Source organism: Hyaena hyaena, unplaced genomic scaffold (genome assembly GCF_003009895.1).
Source record: "Hyaena hyaena isolate Hyena2069 unplaced genomic scaffold, ASM300989v1 scaffold_1544, whole genome shotgun sequence".
Taxonomy (NCBI): domain Eukaryota; kingdom Metazoa; phylum Chordata; class Mammalia; order Carnivora; family Hyaenidae; genus Hyaena; species Hyaena hyaena.
The window spans coordinates 240453-263624 of NW_024082179.1; the positions used below are offsets into that span (position 1 = coordinate 240453).

Genomic DNA, 23172 nt, shown 5'->3' on the forward strand with positions numbered 1-23172 from the left:
CTTGAAAGTATCATTTGAACAAACAGGTCTTGTAAAAATTCCCAACAGTGTGGAAATCATTGCCATTGAAGGTCCTGTGAAGATGACCTTCAAGGAGAGCTGGGAGTCTGAGTTGGTGTTCTCATTGACCATTGCTGTCTGGCAGGAATGTTGCCTATGGGACCTTCAAATATCCACACTACCTAGATTCTCTCTCTCTCATCAGGATGGCAAACACGTGATGAAAATTTTGAATGGGTAGGATATAATTACACAATGACAGAAATAAAAGTAAAAAAGCTGATGATATAAATGACAAGGAGGACTTTTCCCCCCTAAAAGATCAGGGAAGTATATAAAGGCTTAATTGTATGATTTATATACATGTATACATATACATGTATTTTAATTATATTATCGATATACATGTATATGTATATAGTTTTTTAACAAAGCAGAAACTTTCTTTAAAATTTTTTCAATGTTTATTATTTTGTGAGAAAGAGAGAGAGAGAGAGAGAGATTGAGAATGAATGGGGGAGAGGCAGAGAGAGAGGGAGACACAGAATCTGAAGCAGGTTCCAGGCTCAGAGCTGTCAGCACAGAGCCCCATTTAGGGCTTAAACTCACAGACCATGAGATTATGACCTGAGGTGATGTCTGATGTTTAATCCACTGAGCCACCCAGGCACCCCTGATTTATATTGTTAAAAAACAAAGTCCAACTGAGTGCATACGAAGATCTAATTGGTTTTATTACATGTTTCTTGAATCAAGCAGCACCCCTTCTGGTAAATAGAGAGAGGCTCTGAGGAGTTGTGCGAAACTTGGGAAGGTTTCTATAGGAAGGAGGCTGGGGCGAGGAGTCAGTAGGAATAGAAGAGAAAGGATTGTTCCAGGTGTGGTCACTTTCTCTTTCTTAGGGGGAGGAGCAGGGGTCCACTCCGGCAGATGACCTCATCTTCTTTGGGGGATGGAGAGGGCCCCATGACAGGTGACCTCCTTGGTACTGACCAGGAAATTCCTGATTGACTGGATACAACTACATTTCGGAGGAAGTTTCAACTGCAGTTAGTTTAGGTAGTAAGCCCTGGTTTACTGACTCGGGGATTGAACCTAAGTCATGTCATTTGGGGCGTGTGGTTTTCTTTTTAACAACATAAGCTACAATAAAAGTCCTATCTTGTGGAATTAGATAACTTTTCCCTTAATTGTTTTGTATACACATACATATGTACACACACATACAAATTTTTAAAAAACCCAGATTCTTATTAGCTTTGGGGTTTTAAAAGAATACTTTTTATATTGTCCCTTTATAACTTGTTCCAAAGCACAATTAAAGAAGGGTGCGGCTCTTCACCTCCATCAGCAACATGAGTGCACTTCCTGTACCGTGTCTGTGTTCTAATGTACTTTCATTATAGGAGACGTGGAATTTGGAAACATTGACCGGTCATAACTGCCAAGCTTCTTGGATGGTATAAAATGTCATAAGAAAAACAGTGTAGGAACTTTAAAAATTCTGTCCGTGTAAGATCATGACCTGAGCTGAAGTCAGACACCAAACTGACTGAGCCACTCAAGTGCCCCTCCTTATTGATTTTCTTATTTTCTTTACTTATCCTATTGATTCTTGAGGGAGGGGTATTGAAATCTCTAGCTATAATTGAAGATTTGTCTACTTTGCATTTGTTAGCTTTCACTTCATGTATTTTATTTTATTCTATTTTTTAAAACTTATTTACTTATTTATTTATTTTGAGAAAGAGACAGAGAGTCAGGGAGAGCAGAGACAGAGGGAGAGAAAGAGAATCCCAAGCACACTCTGCACTGTCAGTACAGAGCTGACACAGGGCTCAAGCTCAGTAATCAGTAGATTATGTCCTGAGCTGAAAGCAGGAGTCAGATGCTTAACCAGCAGAGCCACTGAGGTGCCTCTTCACTTCATGCATTTTTGTTAGTAGGTACATAATATTCAGGAAGCTTTGTTAGTAGGTGCATAATATTTAGGATTTTTATGCCCTCTTGATGAAGTGGCTCTTTCATCACTAGAAAAGGACATTTTCTATCCTTGATAATACACTTTACTCTAAAATCTACTTTGTCTGAGCCACTTTGGTTTTTTTTATTGGTATTAACATGGTAAACTTTTTCCCATTTTTTAGAAAATATTTATTCATTTTTGAGAGAAGGAGAGAGAGAGTGTGAGTGGGGGAGGGGCAGTGAGAGAAGGAGACAGAGGACCTGAAGGAGGCTCTGCACTGACAGTAGCAAGACAGATGCGAGGCCCAAACCCACGAACCATGAGATCATGACCTGAGCCAAAGTTGGACACTTAACTGACTAGCCACTCAGGTGCCCCTACAATCTATGCCTTTTAATTGAAGGGTTTAGACTATTTACATGTAATATAAAGCTAGCTTTAAGCCTATCATCTTTTTTATTTTCTATTTGTCTCATCTGTTCTTTGTTCTTTTTCCTCTACTTTTTTCCTCCTTTTCTATTGAGTACTTTTTACAATTTCATTTTATCTCCTTACATGGTTTATTGAATATAACTTCATTTCCTTACTTTAGTGTTTGTTTTGGGGGATTGTAGTATACATTATTAAGATAGCATGATATGCTTTCAATTAAAATTATATCACTTTACATAGAGAACCTTATAATAGTGTATTTCCAATTCTTCCCACTAGGCCTTTATACTAGGTTTCATGCATCCTACTTATACAGATGTTATTAAATTCACAATTAATTGTTATTTTTGTTTAAACAATTATTTGTAACAGCTTTATTGAGATATAATTCACATACTATACAATTCACCCTTTGGAAATGTACAATTCAGTGGTTCTTAGTATATTCACAAGATTCTGCAACCATTACCACTGTATAATGCCAGAATATTTTAATCACCCCAAAAGGAAATCCCTTTTAACCTATATCTCCCAAATTCCCCATCCTTCCAGCTATAATTTCTTTTCTGTTTCTATAAATTTGCCTATTCTGGACATTTCATATAAACGGAATCATACAATATGTCATTTTCTTATGACTGGTTTCTTTCACCTAGCATACTTTCAGCGTTCATTCATGTTACAATATGTATTAATATTTTATTTCTTCTAATTGATGAATAATATTCCATTATGTAAATATATTACTTTTTAAATCCTTTCATCAGTTAATGGGCATTTAGGTTATTTCTACTTTGGAACTATTATGAATAATGTTAATATGAACACTCTAAAAATAAATAAAGGAAACCTTTAAAAAAATTCTGTGTAAAGGTGGAAATTTAAATTCTAATGAGTTTGGAGAGATAAGGGAACCTTCATGGTACTAGATGAACCTGGTCAAGCCCCAGCCTGGGGCTCACCAGCAGGCTCTGGGCTCTGGGGGTGATCCCTGAGGGTGATTTAGGGCAGGAGGAATATTGGCCTGGAGTGAGATGTAGATGCTGGGTGGTTGGGGGTGTGGAGTCCACAGTGGCTGGTTTGCATATAAAAGGCAGGTTCACAGACAAGTTGTTTATTACTTAACCAGCCCTGGGAACAGCAGTCCCTCCAGGATCTAGAAGGCCCCAAGGTGTCAGAGCGTCAGGCAGTGCAAAACATAAGCAAACATAATTAATACAGAACTTCTTTGAAACCTCTAAACTCCGACTTAATTAACCCAATTGACACTTTGAGCCCATCTTTTTTGTGTACTAATTCTATACCCACACATGCATGTCAGAGTCAGTCCTCCCAGACCCCAGCACTGGGGTGGAGAAGGCAGTGCTTATCCTGCTATGATAGGGAGAGAATAGAATCAAATAGGCAGAGAGGGAAAGGATTAGGACCTGAGGTCCCTGGATGGGAAAACACATACTTTGGAACAATGCTGAGAGTGTCTGACCACAGCAAATCCCCTCAGGTGTAAGATTCCTCTTAAGAATGTGACAGACACCACCTACTCCCCCTCAGGTTCCCCTCAGGAATTTGACAAAAGACTTGACTAAAAATAAGTAGACCATAAAATGTATGACCCACAAGGAACAGTATGGTATGGCCATAGCCCACCCCTCACACAACGGAAACGAGGCAATAAGGAATGGACAGCCCAGCACCTAGAGTTATCAAACCAGTTGAGAAGGGACGAGAGGGAAGAGTTGGGGAGGTGGTGACCAAAACCTTATAAGACAAAGACCCTTGCCTGTTGTCAGCGGGCATTTACCTACGGATGTCCCCTCTCTGTGAAAAGAGCTTTCCTACTCCTCTTCCTTTCTGATCTCATACTCGAATAAACTTTTGCCTGCTGCTCATTTTGTGTCCACTTCTTCATTCTTCAAAGCAGCCAGACAATGAGCCCTGGGAATTGAGGTAAAAAAAAATCCTGTGACACTGTGGCGCTTTGCACTCTGAGGAGGTGTCAGGGGGTAGTGTGCAGAATGCCCTGAGAGACACACACAGGGTGAGGGGAACTTGAGACTCAGGGTCCTGGGTCCCACTGGGGAGAGCAGAGGTGTTTCCCAGAGTAGGGGATGCTTTTGCCAAGTCTTGGAAATCCTGTCTTTGTATTCTTCACCTTGGGTAATGGCAACAATGAGAGATGGGGAAACTGTGTGTGTGTGAGGAACCAAAATCAAAATGAAACTTTCTAAATGGTTCCCACCATCACTTGAAGGTGTCCTCCTGACATTTACAAGTGTCCAGCTTCATAACTTTGCACAAACTCGTGGAAGCAACACCAGGTGTAGAGATAACATGGCCAACACCCCCAGGAGCCCCTGTCTTTCCTTCTCCTCTAGGACTCTTCCTCCCCAAGAGCAGCCACTGTCTTAACCTCCATCAGCTTTCCCGGCTTTTAACATTCTATAAATAGTATCCTACGTCAGAATATTGTTTCCTGCTTTTTTCTTTCTGCATGTCCCGTGAAGTGTCATCTCATTGCAAGTACCTCTGGTTTCTAACTGGATGGATGGACGTACCACGGTTTATTTTCCCATCCTTCTCTTGATAGACATCAGGGTATTTCCAGAAAGGCTATGGAGGAGGGTGCTGCTGTGGATATTCTCACATGCATCTTCTGATGAACATCCCTATGCCTTTCTGCTGGTCAGGCCTCCAAGCGTGGTCTCTGGGTCCTAGGGTACATGTGTTTGGCTTAGGCAGATGGGGAGAAACAAGTTGTCCAGAGTGGTTTGTACCATCTCCATTTCCACCAGGAGTGTACAGGCATCCCATTTGCTGAGAAATCTGACATCTGTGTGCACTGGTGCTCCCTTCACCAAACCCGGGCTGTAACTTGGGGCAGAAGCACTGTGGGCAGAATCGCTTCTCCCAGCTGCTGGGCAGAGAGGTGAGGAGAGCACTGGGAACCCTTGTTTTGTGCCAACCATTTCAAAGTAGACTCTCCGTGTTTAAGGAATAGGCCAGTACTCCATTAGTTGAGCATGAACACTTTATCCTTATGCACATTCAGTTGGAAGCAGGTTTTTATTTTTTGTAGCCATTATCTACTATGACATGTCGGTTTCACCTCGTGTGCCAGTTTTCATCATCTGGCAGTGAGTGCTGAGAGCAGTGTTAAGTAGGAATCTGAGGCTGTGTCTGGGCTCCATGGGGAGCAAGTATGAAAGCTGTTTGTACCAGGAGCCAAAGGGGGAAAGGATGGGATGTGTGTCTTGTGTTCGCCATGCCTTCTGAGGAGGAGGCAAAAGTAAGTCCCAGTTCTCAGGGATTCTACAACAGTGTTTTAGGAAGAAGAAAAAAAAAAGGTAGAGTTAAAATATCATCATAACGCAAAATAAAGTGAGTGCTGTCATTAAGAAATGACATTAAGAAATGAGCTGTCATGGAGCCTGGGTGGCTCAGTTGGTTGGGTGTCCAACTTCAGCTCAGGTCATGATCTTCAGGTTCGTGAGTTCTAGCCCCACACCAAGCTCTGTGCTGACAGCTCAGAGCCTGGAGACTGCTTCAGATTCTGTGTTTCCCTCTCTCTCTCTGCCTCTCCTCTGCTCACAGTCTGTTTCTCACTCACTCTCTCTCTCTCTCTCTCTCAAAAATAGATAAACATTAAAAAAACTAAAAAAAAACAACAACAACAAAGAAATGAGCCGCCAAATCTGAGAGAAGAGAAGACAAAGGTTTAGAGAGATCAGGAAAGTTTACACAAAAGAGGGCAGCTGAGCTGGGCCTTGGGAAATGTGAGGTTGGTTCGAGGAGGCAGTCCAGGGAGACTAGTAATAACGGGCAGAGTGGAAATGTCTCAGCTTGTCCTGGGAGCATAAGCAATTTGGTGTGTCTGAAACACATGCAAGGTGGAAAAAGGATGGTGTGTACTTACAGCACAAGTTCTGGACTCAGTCCTGGCTCTGACTCTGACCCACTCGGTGACCGTCTCTAAGCCCCATTTTCCTCATTCATAAAAATAGTGGGGATACAGAGTTCTTAACACAATATCTGGCTCACACAGATTTCAGTAATTGTCACATCATAGACACCAATTATTCATCACAACACAGTGATTTTGTGTCTACTTATAGTTAAATGTAAGTATACATGTGTATATATCAGCATATATTGACAGTTGGAAATTTTCACCCCAAAATATTTATGTTTATCTTAGTGCTGAACAAAAGTCATTTTTTTCAATCCTTTTTATCTTATTTTCCCTATTATTATTATTATTACTATTTTAGAGAAAGAGAGAGCACAAGCAGGGGAGAGGAGCAGAGGGAGAGAGAAGCTGAAGCACATTCCATGCTCAGCACAGAGCCCAGTGTGGGACTTGATCCCACAACCCTGAGCCAAAATCAAGGGTCAGACACTCAACCAACTAAGCCACCTATGGACCCCTGTATTTTCCCTTTTCTTTTTTTCCTTTTTATTTATTTTTATTTTAAAAAAAATTTAATGTTTATTTATTTTTGAGAGAGAGAGAGAAATAGAGTGCAAGTGGAAGAGGGCCAGAGAGAGAGGGAGACACAGAATCTGAAGCAGGCTCCAGGCTCTGAGCTGTCAGCACAGAGCCCAACTCGGAGCTCAAATTCACAAACTGGAGACCATGCTCGGAGGTGAAGTTGGATACTTAACTGAGTACTCAGGCGCCCCTGTATTTTCCCTTTTAAACCCTGTAGGGACATAGGTAATTTCATTTATATTTCTTAAGAATCTAGAAATTTCAAACTTTATCATATTTTTAGATTATTTGAAAAACATACTCGGAAAGTTTTCCTAAGGATAAATCGATCTTTACAATGTATCACAGTAACTGAATTGGTTTAAGAATTAACTTTACTAATGAAAAAGGTGTTCCTATTTCAAAGTCTTAGGTGAGAGAGAATCAATGTATCCTATATGTCTATACGTATTTACTTGACATCCTTTGCATTTTTCTTTCAAAATTAAGATTCAAGGTGTGAGTAATTTTTTAAATCCCAAACATTTCCCAAGAAATAAAAAGTGGTAGGAAATCTATAACTAATTATTAATAGTTTTTGTCATTATTATTGCTCCCTTGGCAAAAAGCTTCTAAAACAATTATTAAATTACATGGATACATTTTAAAAATATTGTTTTATCTTTAAGAAAGAAATATCAGCCAAGGCTCACATAGGTGAAATCCAAATCAAAAGAAAGCAGAAGCCATCCACATCTGGAAAGTGGTTGGGGGGCTGCAGAGTGACACAGTGGCATTTCCTCTAGGCCATTAGACTTGGCTTATGGTCTCAGAGATTTTGTTATCTATCTATCATCTATCTATCTATCTATCTATCTATCTATCTATCTATCTATCTATCTATCTATCTGAATCCTTACAAGCTGATGGGAATTGAAGATACTGGATTTTTAATTCCCAGACAAGCTATGGTCTGCAGGTTGGACCTGGGGTCCTTCCTGGCTTCTCTGCGTGGGGTAGTTGCATAGTCACTTTCTCATGAAGCTGTCCTTGCTTCTTCTTGGCCAGCAGGCTGGTTCTGCAGAAGCTATTACTTTTCTCTTCCCTGGGTGGGTGATAAGCTGAGGCAGAGTCATGGATATTCCACAACTACCGCTGAGATGTCATACAGCTTAAATTTACACAAGGTTAGATGTCGGATGTATTTCAATTTTAAGAAATACAGCTGAGACTTAGCTATTTCTGTATTTTTTTAATGTTTATATTTGCAGGGGTGGGGAGTAGAAAGAGAGGGAGACAGAGAATCTGAAGCAGGCTCTGCAATGACAGTGCAGAGCCTGATACGGGGCTCAAACCCATGAACCGTGAGTTCATGACCTGAGCCAAAGTTGGATGCTTAACTGACTGAGCCACCCACATGCCCCTATTTCTGTATTTAAAATTCAGAGTCACAGGTTGCAAGCCATGATTGTAAGAACAGGCTACCCTAACCCATCCCACCCCCAATCCCTGCCTGGGAACAACTTGCCTGGAATTTTCCTTCAGGGATCCTAGGCCCGTTGAGGAGAACCAGGTCAGGAGGGGTTGCACGTGGGGCTGTGTGACTGACTTGAAAGGGAAGCTGGAGTGATCGTGATGTGCTGGCTGCCTCCCCAAGCTTGGCGGGAACCTTCTGCCTCTCGCTTAAACAGATGCTCCAGTCCCTAGTACCTCCAGAGCAAGAAAGAGCCCAAAAGGCCAGGAAAGGGTACCAGCTGCAGGGGCTACTGTGGTAAATAGATTCAGATGCTTGGGAAGGAAGGGGGTGGTCCTGCTGTCATCAGCCCAGAGAGTCCTGTTAATGCTCAGCTCCCAGCAACGTCACATTTGGGAGAGCATGGTGGAGAAGGTAGAGTTCATTGGTCTTAAACTTCCTGTGTTCATGGTGCACTTGTGAATTATTAAACATTCTGGCAGAACATTGAAGCTAAGTCAGTAGTCATCACAATGTGATGGTTATTGTTTCTTTTTTTCAAACACCGTTATTGTGATGCAATGAATATACCATACTAGTTACTCATTTAAACTATACAATTCATATATTGGTATCCACCAATATATGTAACCATTAACACAGTCCATTTTAGAACATTTTCATTACCTCAAAAAGAAACCCTGTACCCTAAGTATCATCCCCTATGCCCTTATTCCCATCTCCACCCCCAGCCCCAAACAAACACTAATCTACTTTCTCTCTATTGATTTTCCTGTACTGGATATTTCATATGAATGGAATCCTATATTGTGTGGCCTTTTGTGTCTGATTTCTTTCACTCAGCATAACGTTTTCAGGATTTGTCAGGTTGTAGCATCACTACTGGAGTTTCTGGGGGTCCTGTCAGTGTCATTCAGTGTCCTGAGTGTCCACCAGTATGAGAGTTATTTAGTCCTATATCAATAGGGCCTGTGTTTTAGGAACCCTCCACTGTCCACAGCAGGGTGGCCACAGGACAACAGAAGGGTCACTCAGGATAAGCAGGGCTGGCATTGGCTGAGCCGAGTTACTGAGTTTGGCAGATGTTGACAGATTAATGAGATTGTCTGCAAGAATGATATAATGCTAGAAGTATTCAAAAGTAGGGGTTAATTTTTGCAAACCTATTCTCCAATTAAAGTAATAAAATGAAAACACCAACAACTGACAATATTTGCACTTTGCAGTTTTACCTCTGGAATGCAAGCCTCAGAGAACTTCTGTGGCCTGTCCTGGGTCACTCCTTAGCAGACAGGACCCTGAATGGGTCTGACTCTGTCCCTCAGGCTTTGCTTTTTTCTGTGGCTTGGCAGATTTGTCACCCTCAAGGATGGTCTGCCCAGTGAGTGTCCCCAGAATCCGTGGGCTGCCCCCAAGGTTCAGCCTTCTCTGCTGTGTTCCTTTTGGGAGTGTCTGAAGGTCACTATCTGTTTCCATTGTGCTCCTTAAAAGAATCTGGAGGCCTCCCTCTCTGTTGTATAAGCTCTTTGTACTCCCAGACAGGCTGATGGACCATAAATAAGGAGGGGCAGGCTAGCTGTTAAATGCTCCAAAGAGATTCATGAAAAATTACTCCAGCTTCATTTGCAAAGCTCTGCTGTGTCGTTCCCAGTGACCGGAGCAACTGAGGAGCACTCCTGAAATAAATCTGTCAGCCTTCCCCACACCCAAGATGTTGAGGTCAGAGAACTGATCAGGAGGTTTCCAGAATTTTTCTTACAATTAATCACAAACTCAGTGAAACAACTGATGGAAAAGATTTATTTTGGTATCTATTCCTTGAGGTCACTGAAGGGTTATTTGACGTGATAATCTCTGCTTCCCAGCCAAGCTGGGTTTTCTCTCTTCCTTTTTCCCCCAAGGAAGCTATTTTGCTATTTACATAAGCTCCTTCAGTCTTCATACCAAGGTAGAGGCATGAGCATGTGAAATAATTCCTTGCATGTTTTTGAGATTTGGGAGAGCAGACTAGATCAGGAGAACTCTGGACACTTAGTCCAGTTGATCAGTGGGAGGACACACCAAAGCCAAAGGCTGTACTCCTGGATCCTGAGATTGTGAATCCCCAGTGGTGCCTGCTAGCCAGTGGTCATGGCATGATGTGAACTGGCCAAAGTGTAACTTATCTCTTGTTTATTAATATAGTTCCATGGGCAGAAGAAAAGGAAAATAAGCATCTGGTGCATTTCTCATAGTTTCTTTTTGTGAGTTGATTAGACTGTAAACCAGATGAGACTTTCTGGACTCCCATTTGGCACACTTTCTTTTGGGTAGCATGTCTCCCCATTGTGTGCATTTCCAGTGCCCAGCACGCACTCAGCCATGAGGCAAGCCTGTGAACCAAGCTGCTCCAATTGGAATTCTCCAGAACTTGGGATCCTTAGTAGAGTCACCGAAAGGTGAGGGAAATGAGGGACTTTGTCACAGCTATGTATCTAAAGAAGGTGGCACATACTTAGGCCACCTAGATGTCCTCAGCTGCTGCCTTGTAAGATTCCTTCTTTGGTTCATAGTCTGTTCATGTTTGCGCAAACCTTGCTGTTCCATTTTGCTTTGTTTTTCACATTGTCAATTTTATCAACTGATGTTTGCATAGAAAGTCATCAATTTTTTTCTAGATTTTCAAATTTATTGGTACAAAGTTATTCGTAACATCTCTTCTCATTTTTAATCCTCTCTGCATTGGTATTTACGTTCCCTTTCTCGTTCCTAATGCTACTAGGGATATTAAGTCTTTGCCCATCTCCTGAAAACATATCTAGGAGCTCCAGACCCATAACATAGAAGGTTAGCAGCAGTGGTAGACATTGTGTGTGTTGCAATTGTTCTGTACTCCAGACCTGGCTGGCTGGAGACTTTGTTCTTGTCTTTGATTTTAAGACTTTTCTAGCCTTCTGAGATTCTTGGTTTTCTCTTAAAAGGACTCTGCACCTCATGTTTATGCAACTATCCTTTTACATTTTCCTGGGTTTTTATTGTTTTAATTTAGATTCTTAGTCAAATATATTTTACTTTGATATGTTTTGAGACAATTATAGATGAATAGCTTACTATGCCAGCACCACTATTAAGCAAACTGCCTTTTTCCTACTGAATTGAAATGCTGTGGTGTTTTTCATATACTGAATTCCTATGGATTATCAGTCTGATTTCTGAAACTCTCCTATCCCATTGAATTCTTTATTTATTTTTAAGCCGTGACTTTACTGTTTTGATTACAACATTAATATCTGTTAAGACATCCACTGCTCCCATTATCACTTTTTGTTTTCAATTTTTTTTTTGATAATTCTTCCATGTTTGTTATGCTATAAATCTTTCAAATGATTTTGTCCAGGGCACCTGGATGGCTCAGTCAGTTAAGCATCTGACTGTTGACTTTGGTTTAGGTCATGATCTCATGGTGATGAGATCAAGCCCTGTGCTGGGCTCTGTGCTGAGCGTGAAGCCTGCTTGGGATTTTCTCCCTCTCTCTATGCCTCTTCCTCTCACTCTCTCAAAATAAATGAATAAACATTAAAAAATGATTTTGTCCAGTTGTGTCCACTCCATTGGGATTCTGATTGGGATGCCAGCATATGTGTGCATTCCTTGGGAAGGATTGACAGATTTTAGGATATCACATCTTTCCATTTAGGAATAGGCTATGCACCTCCACTGATTCAGGCAGTATGTGTCAGTTGGGGTTTTAAGTTACAAAAAAGCAAACTCAATCTAGTTTTTACCTAGAAGGAACCCAAAGACTTCACAGAGTCTCCAGGATAGCCAGAAAACAAGTTTGGAGACTATAAGGCCAGGAAAGGAAAGATGCTTCAAATTATACTCATAAACTGCTTTGAGGAAGACCCCATCATCACTGGGCTTGAACCAGTAGCATGACCCTGCTGACCCTAGGTTTTGGATACTGTCTCCAGAACCTCACTTCCTGCCTCCTCTGGAAACTGGGTGTGTCTGCTGCCCCCTATTTCAGAATGGAGTCAGTTACATACATATCTCTGTGTCCCAAGCTCCTCCCTAAAGTCCTGTGCAGGAGTGTCCCATGGTGGTGCCCCCCTTCAAGGGCTCCTCCCAACAAGGCAGGCCTGGAAAGCATTTCTGGAAAATGTAGAAGACTCAGAAGGTGAGTATTCCCCAAATTGAGGAAGCAAGCTTAATGGCAGTGTGTGGCCAGATAGAATGACCCGTATCTACTGTGCCTGAGTTATGGCTATTTAACAACATTTTATATATAGCTTCCCATTGGTAATCTTATTTTCATATTTAATTTATTTTATGTTTAATGCATTTTAGGCATTTCGTATTTCTTACTATAAACTGAGTACAATATGTCATTTTTATTTTTTAGATTTTTTAAGTTTTATTTATTTATTTTTAATAATCTCTTCACCCAACATGGGACTCAAACTCATGACCCCAAGATCAAGAGTCACATGCTTCTCTGACTGAGCCAGCAGGCACCCTGCCGTTTTTATTTTTCTTTGGTTATTACTAGTATCATATTTGTTATAATCAATATAACAAATACTCTTAATTCCAGTTGCTTTTTTGGTATATTCCCTTAGTTTATTTTGGATATTCAATCATATCATTTGGAAAGAAAGACAATTCTGCTTTTTCCAATATTTACACAGCTTACAATATTTTCTTATCTTATTTCATTAGCTAAAACATGGGAATTATCTTTTCATTAAAGGTCAGAAGCAACTCAGCTTGAAGTACCATTTTGGACTTTCTAGTATCTTTCATGGTTATTGGACTTTGGGTTTACTGCATCTTTTGGATTCAGTGCAGTAGTTTGTATTTTGCTAGGAAATTATCTAGGTGCTCTAGATTTTTGGCTTTATGGCTGTATTCTTTAAATCTCCAACATTCTATAGTTAAAGCTTCTTTCTCATTTCTAATGTTGTTTGCTTTGGCTTTTATTGTGTTTTGTTTTGTTGAATCCTACCCGGGGTTTGTCTATTCAAGAATTATCTTTAGGCTTTATTATCCTAATATCTTTATTTCTAGTCTCTATTCCATTACTTTCACATTTTATGTCAAATTCTTTTTTGCTATTTTCTGTTAATTTGGTTTTGTTCTTTTCCTAAGTTTTACATTTTATTTATTTTCAAGCAAGCCATTCATTTTTAACCTTTTCCCTTGAGAATATAAAACATATTTAAGAAAATCCACAAAACAAAAATATAAAGTTGATCAGTTTATCATGAGGCAAATATCCATGTGACCTCCACTAAAATCTACAAATAGAGCATCTCCAGCAACCCAAGGCCCTTGTTATGCACTCCCAATTCACTGCCTCTCTGCTCCCAGTGAGGATAGTCACCATCCTAATTTTTATGATATCACATCTTTTATTTTCTTTATAGCTGTACCAACTATGCATGCCCCTCTGAACAGTATAGTTTAATTTCTCATGTTTTTTTGGAACCTCATCTAAACAAAAACATTTCATATTTCTTCTTTTGTGTCTGGTTTCTTGCATTCAACTTTATGTTGTGCAATTTATTCACGTGGTATATAGTCATAGTTCACTCATGTTCATTGCTTTATAATGTTGCATGGTATGAGTATAATATAATTCATTCATTCCACTGTTGATGGATCTCAGGCACTTTTCTGTGTGAGGCTGTTTTGTGTAATGTTGCTCTGAACTTTCTACCACATGATTTTTGTTACCATTGCATGCATTTTTCTGGATATGGTTTTAGAATTAGAATATCTATTGGATATTACATTAGATTGGATAGGAATCTTTAATGTAAATGGATAATGCCAAGCTGTTTTCCAAAGTTGTTGTCCCAGTTCACAACCCCATTAGCAATGTGTGAGTTCCTGTTGTTTCACATCCTTATCATCACTTGGTATTGTGTGTTGTAATTATTTCTCAATTTTAGACATTCTGGTGAGAGTGTAACTGACATCTTATTATAATTTTGATTTCTATTTTTCAGATTACTGTTGTGGTGGGGTTCCTCATCACATGCTTCACATTGGGTTGTTTGTCTTTTCCTTAATGTTTAAGTGAGGGGTTTTTTGTTTGTTTTGGATATAAGTTCTCTGTACTTACATGTAATGCAAAATCTTCTCCTATTTTTTATTCTCATATGGGTATTATTTTATGAAAAAAATTTAATTTCAAATACATCAGTCATTTGTTTATGATTAATACATTTTAACCATGTTTAAGAAGTGTTTTCCTACTCCAAGGACATGAAGGTATTCTTTATTATCTTCTCACAGTTTTATTGCTTTGACTTTCATATGTTCATCTATAGTCCATGATAAAATGCCTCCATGAGCAATTATGAACATTCCTGAAATAAATGAATAAATAAAAAGCCTCAGCAAAGAAATAGAAGACATAAAGAGCCAAATGACAATTTTAGAACTCAAAAATGAATGAAATAAAAAGCTTTGTGGCTACGCTCAATGGCAGAATAAAAGGGAATGAGAAAAGAATCAGTGAACAGGAAAATGAACAATAGATAGAAATCACCCAAATTGAACACCAAAGAGAAAATCAACTGGAAACAAAAATGAACAGAGCTTCAGTGGTTTATGGCCTAACATTCATGTCACTGGAGTTACTGAAAGAAAGGAGTTAAAAAGCAAGCCTGCAGTACCTGGGTAGCTCAGTCAGTTGAGCACGGGCTCTTGATTTCAGCTCAGGTCATGATCTCACAGTTCATGAGTTTGAATCCTGCATCAGGCTCCACACTGCCAGCTTGAGTCTCTCTTTCCCTCTTTCTCTGCCCCTTCCCCACTCATGCTCTCATTCTGTCTCTCTCCCTCTCTCAAAAATAATAAAATTTTTTTTAAAAAAAAAAGCAAGGCTGAAAAATACTTGAAGAAACAATGGCTGAAAACGCCCCAAATTTGCCAAAAGACATTAACCTCAAAATTCATGAAGCAGAGCAAATCCAAACAGGATGCTCCCAAAGAAATCTGCACCAACATACACCAATAGTCAAACTTATGAAAACTAAAGACAAAGAAAAATCTTGAAGTAAGCCGTTTAAAAAAAAAAAAGATAATTTACCCATAGGGAAAAAAACAATTAGGAAGAAAAGATTGTTTTCTAAAACCATTATAATAGTAAGGGTCCTGTTTATAGGCTATAATTCCTTATTTCCTCCTTAGAATTCTTTATTTAAATAAATGCTCTATTTCCTGTCCCTTTTCTTGCTGTAGGCTATTTGCGTGGTTGTTATAATTTATCATTTCATCTTACTCATCTTACGCATAGTGTAAGTTTTCTTTGCTGTTATGGGGAATATTTCTAAACATGTGGAACTTAAACAGCACACTTCTAAATAATCCACACTTCAAAGAAGAAACCCCAAGGGGAATTCAAATATATTTAGAAAGGAATGAAAATAAAGCATGGCATATCAAAACATGTGGGATGCAGCTAAAGTAATACTGAGGGAAATTTGTAGCACTAGATGCTTTCATAAGAAACAAGGAAAGGTCTCAAATCAATAACCTAATTTCCTACCTCAAGACACTAGAAAAAGAAAGATAGAATCAACCCAGAGAAAGGAGGAAATGAAGAAGATGGGAGCACAAGTCAGTGAAATTGCAAACAAGAAAATAATTGAGAAAAACAATGAAAAAAGGAGCTGATACTTTGACAAGATCAACAAAATTGACAAACTTCCCCTAAGAAGAAAAAGATAAAGGACACAAATTACCAATATCTGGAATGAAATGGGGACATACCTTCAGACTCTGCAGACATCAAAAAGATAATAAGAGAATAATATGAACAATTTCACACAAATTTAACAACATAGATGAAATGGATCAACTTCTTAAAGAACACAAAACTACCATAACTCACACAATATGAAACAGTCTGATTTGCCCTATAACTATTAAGGAAATTAAAATTTTAATTTAAAAACTCCCCAAAACAAAATTTCTAGGCCCAGATAGTTTCACTGGAGAATTCTACCAAATATTTAAAAGAATTAACACCATTTTCACATACTCTTTTCCAGAAAATAGAAGAAGAGGGAATATTTCCAAATTGATTTTATGAATCCAGTATTACTATCTACCACAACCAGGCAGAGAGTACAGTAACAGAAAACTACAGACCAATATCCCTAAAGACACAAAAATCCTTAACAAAATATTAGCAAGTAGAATTCAGCATATATAAAGAAAATTACACATCATTGCCAAGAGGGGTTTATTCCAGGGATGCAAGGCTGGTTCAATATTCAAAAATCAATCAATGTAATCCATGATATTAATAGATGAAAGAAGAAAATCACATGGTCAGATTGATTGATACAGAAAAAATGCTTAACAAAATTGAATACCCTTCCATGATAAACAAATCCTTACAAAAATAGGCTTAAAGGAGAACTTCCTGAAGCTGAAAAAGAGCATCTACAAAAACCCCACAGTGAACACAATACTTAAAGGGAAAAGACTGAATGCTTTCCCCCTAAGACCAGAAACAAAGCAAGCATGCCTGTTCTCACCACTATTGTTCAACATAGTATATAGTGCTAGAAGTTCTAGCTACTGCAACAAGGTAGAAAAAGCAAATTAAAGGCATATAAATCAGAAAGGAAGAAATAAAACTAACCTTATTTGTAGATGACATGAGTGTATACATAGAAAATCCCAAAGAATCTCCAGAGATAATCCCTTGGAACTAATCAGTGAATTCTGCAGGGTCACGGGATACAAGATGAACATACAGAATTCAACTGTATTTCTCTATATTAGCAATAAGTATATGGGCACTGAAGTTGAAAATATAATCTATTTATAACTGCTCAGAAAATGCACAGGTGTAAAGCTAACAAAATATGTACAGGACATGTACACTGAAAACTACATAATGATGATGAAGTAAATCAAAGAATTCTAAATAAATGGAGATATATACAGTGCTCATGAATTGGAAGACTCAACACAGTAATGATATAAATTCTCCCCCAAACTGATATGCAAACTTAATGCAGTTCCTTTCAGAACCCCAGCAAGTTTTCTTGTAGACATAGATAATTTTATACTAAAATGTATGTATACAGAAAGGCAAAGAAACAATTTTGAAAAGAATGAAAGGGGAAGAATCAATCTATTTGATTTCAAGACTTATAGCAGTAATCAAGGCAGAGAGATACATAGGTAAATGGAACACAATAGAGAACCCGGAAATATGCCCAATTGATTTTTTGACAAAGGCCGAAAGCAATGGAGAAGAGATAGCTTTTTCAACTGATGGGGTTGGAACAATTAGATATATATGGGTAAAAATATCAACTTCATCCTAAGTGCCATAGTAAAAAGTAGAAAAGGTCTAACCATTCTCTGAAGTGGCTGTGCCAATTTACACACCCACTGGACGTGTCTGAGGGTCCCCAGTGCTCCACATCCTGGCTTCTACTTGGGAGTTTCAGTCTTTTTAATTTTAGCCAGGAAAGTCCCAAAGGAACTCACTTCCCCCAAAATGAGATTGTAAGCCGAGACACAGGAGAAGAGAGGATCTGACACAGGAAAGAATTCCAAGGTGATAAAAGAAAGATGTTCCAGCATGTACATGACCAGCTTATATAGACTGCTTATAGATTGATGAGTCCAGATTGAAGCAGGACAGAGAGGCTCCATGGAACTGTCTCTAAGAAGAAAATAAAGCTGAGAGACTCTTGAATGTTGAGAACAAACTGAGGACTGATGGGTATGGGGGAGAGGGGGAGGAGGGGTGATGGGCATGGAGGAGGGCACTTGTGGGGATGAGCACTGGGTGTTGTATGGAAACCAACATGACAATAAACTATTAAAAAAAAAGAAAGAAAATAAAGCTGACAGACCTCTGATGAGTAGGATTACACTCGGGATATTTTCAGTTCTCTTGGGGAGATTGAGGGTGAATTAGAGACAACCACATAGGACACTAAACAAGCAATAAAACAAAAACAGTTAAGACTTTAGAATAAAAGACAAAGACCATATATAGTACCTGGTTTGGTTGACTCTGTGGTTTGCAAATATTTTCTCATGGTCGATAGTTTGTCTTTCATTCTTGTAACAGGTCATCTGTAGCACAAAAGTCAATTTTTGCTCATTATATTTTTGGTGTTACTCCAAGAACTCTTTGCCTACCCTTAGATCCTGAAGATTTTCTCCAGTGTTTTTTTCCTAAAGGTCATATAAGTGTATTTTTTTACATTTAAATCAAATTAAAATTAAATTACATTAAAATTAAATCGAATCCCAGCCATACCACGACACAATTGGTTGCAGTAAATTGCTGGGATGTGCAGTTACTTGTGTGGGTGATGCCTGGTCTTGGGCTTTACCTGAGCCACTAGGTTCTTACTGTAGCTTAAATAGATTTTCCCTGATTATAGAATCTTAATTCTTCAGGTGGAAAAAATTGTTGTGTGCTCTGTAGCAAGTATTGGGTGGCTTTGAATTCAGAGCGGGCATACTTTAACAAATATCTAGCATGAGACACTGTTTCAAACTTATTATGCAGACTTGGCAGTGGGCGCCTTGAGAATCTTGCTTCAGGCCTTCCTGTTCCATTGAAGGAGACACTTAGACCTGTCTCCCCCACAAATTATCTCCTCCTTCCTCTTCCAGCATTAGGTTATTTTATCTCCCCCCCCCTCCCGGCCCAGAGTGCCGTGTGATAAGCTATTTAGACAAGTATAGCTAGTGGACCATGCGATGTGGTGTCTCTTTCCAGGAATCTTCTCACGAAGATGCCAAACAGGTTGCACTTCATGTTGTTTCAGCCAAGGTAGCAGGCAGCAATGGAGAGATTAGGAGAGAGAGCCGTTGTAAGTTCAGTAAGCTGGCACAGAGCCAGCACTGTTGTAAGTTCTGTGTGCATCTGTGAATAAGACAGACCCAGATCCTTTGCTTACACTGATGGGCGGAACAGAAGATAAACAGAATGAGTCCGTCTCAGGGCATGTGAGAAGGTGGTAAATGCTATTGTCAGGGGAGAGAGCAGAGGGGAGTGAAGGGGATCAAGAGTGGAGTGGAGGAAGAGAGAGAATAGGGGAAGGCACTAAGGAAGTTGTCACGAAGCCTCCCTGGCAAAAATGGGACATCAGGGGGAGGAGAGTGGATCTCTGGGGAAAGAGTTTCTAGAGTAAGTGCCTGGCATTAAACTTTTGATGGCCGAGGCATTCATTTCAAAGACCTCCATCTGGAATAAACACATTACCCAGAGTTACAAGCCACACAACTGGATAAGGAGCCAGACTACCCCAGCCATGAAGGTTTCCTCCCCTCTGGGTGACCCAGATAACTGACCTCTTGAGTTACCCTATTATCCCTTCCCATGCCCTAATTCCTCCTCTTATGGTTTAAACTCGCCAATAAACAACAAACCCGTGAAGCTCTAGACACCCCACCCTGGACCACAGTAAAGGTAGAGCCCCAGGCCCCCTCTACCCCTCACTCCCTATCATGACATCACTACATGGCCCTGGATGTGCTGCGTCCCCTCCAGGAACTGCAGCCAATAAGCTTTGTTTTGTCCAAGTTCCCAGATGGATGTTGCTGAGAAGTGTCTTGCAGTCATTTCAAGAACCACGGGGCTGGTCTAGCCACAGGGGTCTGTGAGGAGCTCATCACAGGGAACGGGGCTCAGGTGAATGCATCCAGGCATTCCTTGTCGATAGCATCACTATCAATAGGCTGAGACCAACACAAAACAGTTCCCAGGACAAGAGCAATGACTGGCTTCCCAGTCCTTCATTTCATGGCGTCCCTAGCTGAAGGAGAACCTGTCTGAGGGGTCTGTTAGGGAACAGAGTCCCCACAGCCACAGCCCAGCCCTGGCTAGCCGGCAGGAAGGGACCTTGCCCAAAGCACACATCAGGTGTGCAGGACTGAGGGGCCCAATCCCAGCCGTCCCACTTGACGCCCTGAGCTCTGTGTGTTCTGGAGGTCAGCAGGACACGCTGCCTCATGCAAAGGGGGAACTTGTACCGGGTGGCCTGGCCCTGCACACCTCCTGTGCACCTTCGCTGGGGAGTGTTGTTACGGGTGACAGTGTTGTTAGGGCTCCCTTAGCTGGACTTCATGCTCAGTGTGGACTTCAGCTCTGGAGACTGGAGACATTGCTAAAAGCATTAAAGGCTAAAGCAGCCTTCCCGGCCCCCTCCTGTAGGTGGGGTGGCTGAGGCACCTGGTGGTGGTTGGTGCAGGTGTGCCTCTGCTCCTCCTGCTGGCCTCCGCCCTCAGTTCCTCCTCCAGCCTGTCACTCATCATTTTAGAAGATGGAATTAAAAGAGCAGAAATTGAACCATAAAGTAGGTAAAGGATAAACTAACTGGAGGTTTAAAATAGATGAAAATTTGACCTATGGCTGTCCCTTTTTAATCCACTTTCGTGGAAGTCTGTGTTTGTGAGCAGTTGGGTGTGTGATTGCACTTAGGCATGGAGGACTCAACCAGCAGTGGAACAAGTCAATAGGTGGGCACATGGGGCTGTGAGTTGCAGAAGACAGTGACTTCTCATTTCTACATGTTCCACTTCAGGCTGCAGGGGGCAGGTGGGGGGCAGGTGTGCTCTGAGGGTTTCCTCCTGGGCTCCAAGCTTTTAAAACACTTGAGTTGCATTTTTTTCCTTTACGTGGTTTTTAATTTTCCAAGACATTTTTATTTATACAGCATTTATTGAAATGTCACACCTCATCACATTGTGAATCCTGTGACTGTAACATGTGGTGGCTGCCCTCGGGGAGCACACAGGACATGAATAACTACAGCTGGATAAAATAAGTCTCCAGCAGACCTGGGAGGCAGAGTGCACTTCCCAGAGAGGTAGGAGACACCTCCGGAGAGGGAAAACCAGACAAAGCCTCAGGGATGACACTGGAGTTGGGTCTTGATGGATGAGTAGGAGTTTGATAGGCCATGAAGTGAGTCATTAAATTGCTGACCTTGGGAGTGGAACATGCCAAGACACAGAGCTATGATAACGTGTCTCCATACATAACTCAATATGAGTAGCTTACTGATCATTTTCTTTTGTTTTTAATGTTTATTTGTATTTATTTTTGAGAGAGAGAGAGCAGGGGAGAGGCAGAGAGAGAAAGAGAGACAAAATCCCAAGTAGGCTCCACACAGCCTGATGCCAGTTGGAACTCACAAACTGTGAGATCATGACCTGAGCCAAAATCAAGAATTGGACGCTCATCCAACTGAGCCACCCAGGTTCCCCTCCATTCGTTTACTTTAATCTCTTTCTGTGACTCCTCTGTAACTATCTGTAACTTTATTGCTTGGGTTTCTTCAAGCTTATTTTTTTTCTATTTATCGCTTTGAAAATCGGAATTTGAAGTTATTCCTCCTGGTGTTTTGTTTTGTTTTTTTTCATGGCTTTTGTCAAGACAAATCGTTTTGGCTTTATTACTTAAAGAAAACTGAACCGGGGTGCTCTGAACTGAGGCATTTTCACGTGATCTTAATTGTGTAGCTCAAGTGTACCCGCCAGGGCAGAATGCCGTTTTAATTGTGAGATCTGTCTGTGTTCCTCTGTCTAGATTAAGTTTGACAGTGTCGGGGTGTGTGTCTGCTGTGAAATGCAGCACCAGTCATCTGGCTGCAGCAACCTTGGGGAGACGCTGAAGCTGAATCCGCTGCAGGAGGACTGCAACGCCGTGAGGCTGACGTTGAAGGTGACGGCCAAGGGCACTGCTTATTCATGCATTCCATCCCATGCATTCACAGACATTGTAGGAGGGTTTTGCTCATGTATCTATTCCTTCCCCTTCTTAATTCATCTCCGTAGCTGAAATGCAAGAGGGAATATCTTTCTGGAGAACATTTTATAGGATTATAGATTTTCACTGAAAAGGTGTTGCTTTCTGGATCTCGTTTTCCATTTTTACCATTTCACTTTCCTGCCTCTGACATATGTGGAATAGGATATGAATGGTTGAAACAGGTCTTTACAAATATGGATGTGATGCATTCTACTGCTTTTCTAACATTTTTGCTGGTATGCCATCAGGGAACAGATGGACATTTATTTTGCCTTTTTTAAAGATATTTGGAGAAAGACATTTTACAATTTCCCATAGCAATCTATTCTTGTGTACAGCATCTCATTTTTTTTTAATGACATGGAGAATTGTTTATATTATTCCTTTCCTTTTTTCCTACACGTTTTTTTTTTTTTTTTTTTTTTGTTCCTGAAAACCAAAATTGGCTGCCTAGAATGCATATGAACAATGAATCCGGTTCTTCTCTTTTCCCTGGGTGAAAGTGTGCTAAAACTTTTCTAAAAGGATGCGGCCAAGTCAAGGGAATGCTTGGTGGGTGGTGAGATTGTATTTATAGGATGTAGGGAGCTCTAGAGTATGTCGATAGGGAACACAGTATGTGGGGAACCAGAGACTCCGAGAGCCACCCTGGAACTGGGAGAGAAAGGAGGAAAGTGTTGCCCTGGAATTGGGTACCTGGGATTAGTCCTCTCTGGGTGTCACTTCAAATGCTGGAAGGAATGACCCCCCACCCCCCGAGTCTGCGCGAGCTCCCTGTTAGTCCAGGGCACTGTGAAAACATGTGGCAAATGAGCAGTGATGTAAGAGAGAGAGAAGATGTACCTAAAGTACAGGGTGGGACTGGCTTCCTCCCGCAGAGAGGAGTGGTCCAAGTTCAGTGGTCCCAGCTGCCCTCCAGAGTGACAGACCCCAGAGGCTCTGAGGAACCCAGACTGCAGCACTGACAGGCCTGTCCTTTTACGTGCAAGGTGGTTCTTACCACCTCATGTTGCACACAACCATGTTTCTCTCACTACATC

The 23172-nt window shown here is 40.6% G+C and overlaps 1 protein-coding gene across 1 annotated transcript in view; it reads left to right on the forward strand.

The window, feature by feature from the left end:
* LOC120225976 (protein FAM189A1-like) overlaps positions 1–22045 on the forward strand; it is a gene marked incomplete at its 3' end in the record, with an annotated part of 101635 nt that extends 79590 nt beyond the window's left edge. The window contains exon 3 of the mRNA XM_039224169.1: positions 21911–22045. Coding sequence (XP_039080100.1) covers positions 21911–22045 — 135 coding nt within the window. The remainder of the gene's footprint in view (positions 1–21910) is intronic.
* Positions 22046–23172: the final 1127 nt, after the last annotated feature.